The sequence below is a fragment of the Amphiura filiformis genome, chromosome 14, assembly GCF_039555335.1.
Source record: "Amphiura filiformis chromosome 14, Afil_fr2py, whole genome shotgun sequence".
Taxonomy (NCBI): Eukaryota; Metazoa; Echinodermata; class Ophiuroidea; order Amphilepidida; family Amphiuridae; genus Amphiura; species Amphiura filiformis.
In genome coordinates this window covers 25,822,835-25,831,918 of record NC_092641.1, presented here as the reverse complement: position 1 = coordinate 25,831,918, position 9,084 = coordinate 25,822,835, and the positions used below count along the sequence as shown (strand labels likewise).

At 36.8% G+C, this 9,084-nt stretch overlaps 2 protein-coding genes across 2 annotated transcripts in view; both read left to right on the top strand.

The window, feature by feature from the left end:
* LOC140170471 (ATP-binding cassette sub-family C member 5-like) lies at positions 1-4,133 on the top strand. Its single transcript, XM_072193832.1, has 4 exons — positions 1-15; positions 101-214; positions 540-704; positions 3,430-4,133. Exons 1-4 carry the CDS (start codon positions 1-3, stop codon positions 3,559-3,561), a joined length of 426 nt encoding a protein of 141 aa, XP_072049933.1. The 3' UTR covers positions 3,562-4,133.
* The window catches only part of LOC140169874 (ATP-binding cassette sub-family C member 5-like), a 171,089-nt gene that overhangs the window by 36,013 nt on the left and 125,992 nt on the right, over positions 1-9,084 (top strand). The gene's annotated exons all lie outside the window — the stretch shown is intronic.

The window sequence follows — 9,084 nt, the reverse complement described above, 5'->3', positions numbered from 1 at the left end:
ATGCCGATTGAGCAGGTAAAAGTGCTCCAGTGAGTGTACTAAATTAAGAGTAGTGTAGCAGTTTAATTATGCTTTCTATTCATAATTATGTTGTTTTTAGGTAAGCAAGTTAGACAACCAGTTAGAAGCTCCTGTGGTAGAAAATGGTGACAATTTCTCAGTCGGAGAGAGACAGTTGCTTTGTATGGCTAGAGCAGTGCTACGTAAAAGCAAGGTATGTAATTATTGTTGTACTATTATTACCCCCTCGGCTTTAGTTTAGCCAAGAAAGGAGTATATTGTGATACTTTGGTAAGGTGCCCTTGGGCAGGTAAAACCTGTCTTTGTGGCCCTTGAACATGTTTAAAACAAAACTGCCAATAGGTTACATAGGAGGTTTTGCTGTAAACATGTTCAGGTGCCAATGACACATAAAGTTTTTCCTGCCCAACGACCAAGGTGGCCCTGCTCTTTGAATAAAAGTATTGTTTTGAGACCTAACCATGTTTCTATCGCTTGATAATATGAGATTATTTCATTTTCTTCTCTTTATTTTGCAGATTTTGATGTTAGATGAGGCCACAGCTGCAATAGACACAGAGACTGACAGTTTAGTGCAATCAACAATACGAGAGGCTTTCAGTGACTGTACACTGCTGACTATAGCACACAGGCTGCAGACAGTACTAGATTCAGATAAAATTATGGTCATCGATAATGGAAAGGTATGATTTAATTGATAATAATAATGATTTTAGTGATGATGATGGTGGTGGTCAGGATGCTGATGATCATGATGGTGTGTGGTTGGTGATGATGAGATGAGGTTCACAAAGATGAGCGTGTAGGGGTGTAATAACACAATGACATGGCTGTTTTCCGCCTTTTGCATAGCAACCCCCTTAGTCTAGAGCGCCCTCAATTTTAGGCTTACTGATTTTACGTAAGCTCTACCTATCAATTTATCTCCAAGATTTATTCTTAAACACTTGAGAATGTTCTTGCAATCTAATTGGTTCTTGCCTGTGTGATATGACACGATGTCACACACTTCAGCACGTGTGCGTCGACGCGATACTCGTACGCGCTATTTGAACCAATCGGAGGTGCATAGCAACAACGGGACTGATCGATTCTAAGCTCTAGGTAATTCCTTGTCAAATTTAATTTGATTGAAATTTGGTATACATATGATTAATACATTTATTTGAATTGAAGTGTTTAAGAATGAGAATAAAGGTATTGTTTTTAGCCACTATCGTGCATCTAACGTCTCATATAACATGCAACATCATTATTTTTGGCGTAAAACAACATGAGACGATAGATGCACTCCAGCGGCTAAAAACAATACCTTTATTCTCTAATTGGAACTAATGTGCGTACATTTAGTGCATAGTAAGTGTGTAATCTACTAATGTAGGTTTTCATGTTGTTTTCATGTTGTTATACGTAAAGGTACAGCTTACGTAATTTCAGTAAACCTTAAATGGGTTATAATATATGGCCATGATTATGATTGTATTGAGGCGGGGGAAATTGTGATAAACTATTCCACTTAAAAACAGAGGAAGAGGCTTACGCATCATACACTGGAACATAGAAACATTCAAACATTACAACTAGCGCACGAGATCAAATTAATGAAAAAAATATGTGTCAAGAAGATTAAATCGGACCATAAAATTATTCCAAAGAACACAGACTCCCTATACAGCCACGGTCAATACCCTGGACCAAAACAAGTATATTTAAAGCACTGTACTTTAAATGTGCTTTCTAAACAACACTCCAATGTGCGACATTTGGAACGACGATAAAGTACCTTTAAAGTACAAATAAAGCACAATGACCAGAAAAGTACATTTAAAGCATACTGAATAAAGCATATATAAAGTACTGTACTTTAATTGTACTTTATACCAAACAAGCATATTTAAAGCACTGTACTTTAAATGTGCTTTCTAAACAACACTCCAATGTGCGACATTTGGAACGACGGTAAAGTACCTTTAAAGTACAAATAAAGCATAATGTCCAGAAAAGTATATTTAAAGCATACTGAATAAAGCATATTTAAAGTACTGTACTTTAATTATACTTTTTAAACAACAGACCTCTAATGTGGCATACCTGACTTTTGTGTTCTTTAAACAAACAAACGAACATTTACATACATAGACTAATTTCAGTGTCCCCCATATATTAAGACACAGAATCCTGATAACACACAGTAAAATCTGAGTCCTGAGTGACGTATTGTGTTAATAAGGTTCCATACCATGCCCATAAACGGTACATCTGTAAAGGTTATAATTATAAGCTTACCACATTTATGGAGCTTATCCCATATCAAAGTATTGGTAACACAATTAGGTTCACATGCAAGCATACATTACCAGTAACTATCTCCTGTAATCAAGCCTGTATTTTGTAAGTCCATTAAGTCCTTCATTTTATATAAATATGAACAGTTTTATACATCCATTGCAATACAACCTTGGCACAAGATGGCCGTTGGTATTTTTCAAATCTAGAAGAATGTAGTCATGTGACTTGTACATGTAAACATCACATGACCACATTAAAGTACATTTAAAGTACACTGAAAAGCACAATTTAAGTACTCTTACATTGCTGACAAACCACTGGGAAAAACCAGTCCAGGTAAAGTATAAATAAAGTACTGATAAAGTATATTTAAAGTACACACTGATGTTCAAATTTTGGTTAAGTCCAAAATAAGCACACTTAAAGTATACTCGCTGACACTGGGGAAAAACAAAGTCAAAATAAAGTATAGTTAAAGCATAGAAAATGTCACATATTTATCAAAATATTTATAAAGTATAATTAAAGTCCTATAAAGCACATTTAAAGTACCTTTAAAGTACACTGTTTTTCCGGGATATGAAAAATAAGCACATTTAAAGTACACTTTATATGTACTTATTACCCAGAAAGTATAGTTAAAGCCCCCATAAAGTACAGATAAAGTACATTTTTAACGTGCTTTATTTGGTCCAGGGTAATGCCATCAGCTATGGGGAGAAAAGTTTTGGTATTCGGGTCCTTGCCGACAGTGTACGGAAACGAAAGAGAACAATTCTGCATCTCTTCTGAAGCAATTAGGAATTGCATGAAAGTTGTATCAAGTGTGTCGCTCAAATGCAACTCGCGTTCACATGACAATGATTGCCTCAAGCACATTGAGAGCGAAACGGAATACCACCACTTTTTGCTCCATCCATGTATCAAGATGGTGGTTGAGTCTGGGTTCCCTGCTTTTAATTCTGTGACTCGGACACGACTGCATGTAATTCATACGTCAAGATGAGGGTAATGTCTGATATAAAATTAACACATAATTTTCACAGTCGTCAACGTTGAGGGCGTCAGTATAAAATACAATATGTAGTAACTTTATTTGTTCTCATCATCTTTCCACAGATTGCAGAATTTGACACCCCATCCAATCTTCTTGCCGATTCCAATTCTCTTTTTAGCATCATGGTAGCTGACATGACAAGGAACAAAGAGCCAAAAGACACAGGGGATACAGCATCACAGGAAGGGAACTGATGACAGCTGCCTGTTCTCAGGTCAAGGCATGGTGAATGAGGTCACCACAGACTATCTTTCATCTGTGTGCTTTGTATGCTGTGACACGCATATTCATAAGGACTGATCGTACGATCGTGCGTGTCTAACCATAACGCCAGCGTTGCGTGCCTTCGCGATTGCGTGTCTTTGCTTGTACGTGAAAGACAGTAAAAAAGCAGTTTCATCTGTCGCAACTCATGGAAGGATTGGCCCTCATTATCGGGTGATTGTGATTTGTCTGTAGTAGTCTGTGGAGGTCACAGCCCAAGTCTGTATGAGGCAGCAATCCTACGAGAGTCTAAGAGTTACCATATGTATCACTTTGAACTGCAAGCAGTCCTCCTTTAATCAGGGTTTGTTTACAGTAGTTCATAAGTTTAACAATGTTTCTCTTGTCTATGGAAATGCAGGCCTTGCTGTCTAGATTTCAAAGGCGAGTGGTCAATCACTCGCTAACATGATGCTAGGCGAGTGGTCGAATCACTCTCTACATTTTAATTGAATCACTCGCTTGGTCTGAAAAAATTATTCATATATACTAATATGAAACAATATTACACATTGTTCATAAAGCTTCACAACCTTTCTTTCGTATCCAGGGTTTAAGGCTAACTTATTACGGTAGATCGGATACAGGATACACTGAAGTGCTGAAACTTGCATGTAAATTGATATTGGATTCAATTTTGGGTGATTCGCAGCGAGCGATATTTGGTGTTTTTGGCGAGTTAAAAATCGCTCGCTAGAAATTGAGTTTGGACGAGCGGTGGTGAGCGAGAGCGATCGCTAGCCTCAAACGGCAAGGCCTGGAAATGAAGACATTGGAAGAGTCGAAAGATCATGTAAAATACTTCTCTTCTAACATACCTAAATGCATAGAACTTATTCGTAGAATTAAGCAATACCTTCAAATGGAAAATTGTCAAAATGCTTTCTCAAGCCCTTGTCCTTCCTCATTTTGACTGCTGCAGTTCTGTTTGGTCCAATTTCAGTGCCTACAATAATGAGCTACAGAATTTGCATAATAGGCTGGCTCATTGTTTTGCTCTCTGCAGACATCTGAACTTCAGTGGGCAATATGATGAAAGACCTGGACTGGGTTAAACCAGGATAATTGAATAGTCGGGATAGGCGACTGAAATCATGTGACGAAAACGGAAGATGTAGCCTAGGTCTAGACAATAGGCGGATTAGCGGCCATTTTGTTCCAACATGATGTCATTCATGTGTCGTTATACTTTAGTACACAAATATATAGTTAACAGGTTTACAATTTTTAACTTATATTTTGAGTATACAATATATTCTGTAGTAAATCGATCAAATGACGGTGATTGTTCAGGTATTATATGCTTGACAGAATTAAACTGTCTGACCAGCTAGTATTCTCCTCCGCCGTCAGTGTGATTCCAGTCACTCCACATACCGTGTTGCGAAGGTGGAGGAGACTAAACCTGTATTGACGAGCACACATGCGTTGAAAATGATGTAACTTAGGTCGAACAATAGCGTGACGTAGTTCCCGACATTGTCCCTATGAACTCTCACCCTCCTGGTTAAACTTAGCTGTAGATGGGCGCATCAATTACTTTTTTTGACTTTTATAATCTCCCAGATAATGCTCATGAGTACTTCAAATTTTACTTTACCTATTCTACACATTCCAAATGCACCAGGGGTCAATCTCAAAACAGTTTGGCTGTTCCAATATATGGAAAAGCTCTTCTGGAAAGAAAACATTCCTTTATAGATCTTGCATGGAACAAGCTTCCTCCCAATCTCCGTATCAATTTTAAATCAATGAGTTTGGGTGATTTTAAAAATGCAATATTGGTCTGTAAGTTTTGTAAAATAATTTGAGCCAAACACAGTATTGCATCTTATTTTGTACCATGTTTGATTCCTTCATTTTGTATAATATATATTTCTTATATTGTTATTATATATCATGTTCATGTATATATATACGGTGTGCAAAAAGTTCGTTCCGCCCTTATGTCCGGTTTGCTCTAAGCATATTATCACTATAGTTATAGCACCATCGGCTTTTGCCCTCAGGATTACTTGCTATGAATGTTCTTAAGGCATACACGCTGTAAAAATTCTCCAGCCATCTTAATTTTCTTCTAGTGCGGACAGACGTGTGTCTTGAGGAATTTAAAGAACCCTAAACCTCTGAGAATTTGAAGATGGCGTCCAAAAAAACGACAATGGCTTGTTCAAGGAGAGAGAAATTGCTAGAGAATGGAGGAAGAAGGTCTTAACCCAATAGAGACATGTTGTGGTCTAGTCTAAAAGAAAGGTTTTTTGAAACTCCTTATTGCAAAATCATAACACCACTTACAGATAGAGTCCAGAGTGTATGGCAAAGCCTAGATAAGAATAAGGAACTTCTTGTGCCATTAGTGGACATTATTTCTGTGGCAAGCGTGGTTTGGAGGTATCATGGTGATTGACCACCAAGGATCCTATGACTTCAAATAAATTTGTTTAACATCTCTACTCATGTAACAACATAACAAATAACAAGTAGCCTTGAAATGCATTGTGTGAGTTTCATTTTAAACATGTTATATATGCTTTTGGGTAGGGGCGGAACGAACTTATTGTACACGGTATATATATATTTATATCATCAGGTCTTCCAGAGAGACCAGCAAATTTGTGTTCATGGAATTTCTTGAATAAATAACGAATAAATAAGTATGGTGCAGAGGGCCAAAGGAAATCTCTAAATCTTTCCCACCTAGTGGCGGCGCTACAGGGGGGGTGGCAAGATAGCAAGATTTTGCCCCCAAAAATATTTTTCTTGCACCCCAGTTTGCCCCTCCCCCACTTTTGAGGCAAAATCACGTAAATTTCCACTTTTTTATGAAATTTTGTGCAAAATTTGCCAATTTTGCCCCCCCTGAAATTCACTTTGCCCTCCCCGAAAAAAAAATTCCTGGCACCGCCACTGTTCCCACCCCAAGTGGTTGAGTTGATGGGAGTGGAATTTACTCTTACATATGGTACTGTAAAAGTTGAAATTTTCGCGGTACATTAATTTTTGCATTTTTTTGCATGCAACATAGCTACTCTGAAAATAAAAACACACAAATATGTTCTTTTAATGTATAGGTCTATGTAAGGAAACTCAAAATCACAAAATTAAAAACAAGCAATGTAGTTCAAAATCGGCAAAGCGCGAAAAATTACACGCGCGAAAATGACCAATTTTACAGTTCTGTAATTACTAACTTTAAAGGGCAGGTTTATAGCAAAAACAAGTTTATCTCTATTCGAAGAGAATAATTATTACATTACAAGTTGACACTTGTTGCAATTTTTTGTGCGTATTTCTCCTGAAAAAGGAGAAATTGTGTGGGTAAAGTTCAGCCTCATACGTGTCCTTCCCTCGTTTGAAGCGTACGTGTTCTCCCCCGTTTGACTGGTGACGTAGGTAAATGAAGCGGACACTTTATTGTGCTCTCATCATACAATCACTTTGACAAGTTTGACATTAGCAACAATGAGTTGTACTATCACTTACCATAACAATGTTTCATCCAACTGAAACTATAGCATTGCAATATACAGGGAAATCTGATACATGAGTTTGTGGACTAACACGGTTTATATGCTAGTCTCAGATGAAATTCTAAGCTCAAATTATGTATTTTTTAGGCCTAATATTTCTCATGATATTGATATACATATGAATTGTAATATCACAATTGTCTAATATATAAAAAAGAAGCGGCTAATTTTATCCATATGTTTAAAAACCATGAAATTTGTAATACTTAATTTGGAATTTTTTTTTCTGTGAACAGCAACAGTATACGTTCTGTCCATTGAGAGTGTTTATAGTCCCTTTTCTCACAGCGGGCACATCTCATTTCATGACGCCACCGGTTTTCTAGGCAAATCTGTCTCGTTGAAGGAACTCACCGCTTAAGTTGGTTTTTGCTGAATATCAATTTTAAACGTCTTATTTTCTCAAAAAAGGAGTCATTTTCATTGTCCTCATAATATTAGCTTGCCAATGATATGATGTTGTTTTTGCTATAGACCTGCCCTTTAACACTGATATGACTAACACATTTTGCCTGTTCTGTCACTTGCCTGTAAGCACAGAATGCACATACAGTAGCTGTGGGATACAGTTTGCCTGGCAGTATTTTAACTTGACAGAAATATTATATGTTAACAAAGTAACTTTAATTCTCATATGACTGATGTTTTGAAGAATTTTAACACCACTGAAATATATTTGACATTATTTGTTAAACTCAGAAAGGACTTAGACTGAGTCCTTGAGTCACAAGTCTGAGTCTGAATGCATGAACATAAGGACTTGAGTCCAGGACTTGGTTTCGATTGGGACAAGCGAGGTGATGTGTTTTAACTTACCTGATTAACATTCATGTAGAAAGTTTAGATGCAAAAAGTGATCAATTTTTCAAGATTTGAGATATAGACAGATATAACTCATAAATTAAAAATCATAGTTTCAAAAATGTGCACTGGATTTGTAAAGTAGGGTGTCAATTTTAAGCTAGCATTGGGCTATTCCATTCAAAATCCACACTCCCCCTGTGGAAGATTTTGGTAATATCTTCCACAGGGGGAGTATGGATTTCAAATGGAATGACCACATTAAGCAGCTCCGTTTGAAGCTCATCCTCCCTCTGTAGAAGATTCAGGTTCAATCTTGCTCAGAGAGTGTATGGGATTTAAATGGAACTACCTAATGTGTTCATTCCATTTGAAATTCATACTCCCCCTGTGGAAGATATTTCCAGAATCTTCCACAGGGGTAGTGTGGATTTTAAATGGAATAGCCCAAAGCACTTTCGTTTACAGGACATCAAACATTTGGTTTGTTTGACAAGTAACAGTATCTATGAATGTGTGTGAATTAATAAGGCCAAAAAAAAAAAGGTTGGTCTCAAAGCTCACGAGCGGTTTGAAAACAAATGCGAAATGCGATTTTTTTTTTTTTAATTCCCGACTTGGTATTTTTATGGTATTTTGAGAAAAAAATAGGATTTTTGCCTAAATTTTTTCGGAAAAAACTAAAAAGTTTTTTTTGAAATAAAAAAAAATTCTGCATTTCTTTTTCTTCAAATTGCGCGATTTTACAAACGTGCGCGCGAGCTTTGAGACAAACCTTTTTTTTTATTTTTTGCCTAACCATGTCCATTTTTAAACCTGTAAATCATCATAGGGTGACAAAAAAAAATCCTGTTCTATGGGCTCGACTGACCCATTTTGGGGGCAAAGTGAAAAATATTTACACATTTTTTTTACAGATTTTGGTGATTCTTGAGGGTAATTTCAGACATAAAAGATGAAAAGGTTGTCCTCATGGAACAGGGTTTGTATTGTCCCCTAAGGCTGCGATCACATAGAAATACCCCCCTGTGGAAGATATTTCCAAAGCACTTTTGTTTCTGGAGATAATCAAACATTTGGTTTGTTTGACAAGTAACAGTATCTATGAATGTGTGTGAATTA

Coding starts and splice junctions, on each gene's coding strand:
- LOC140170471 (XM_072193832.1), top strand. Junction 215..539: donor CAGTGCTACGTAAAAGCAAG/GTATGTAATTAT, acceptor TTTATTTTGCAG/ATTTTGATGTTAGATGAGGC. Junction 705..3,429: donor TGGTCATCGATAATGGAAAG/GTATGATTTAAT, acceptor ATCTTTCCACAG/ATTGCAGAATTTGACACCCC.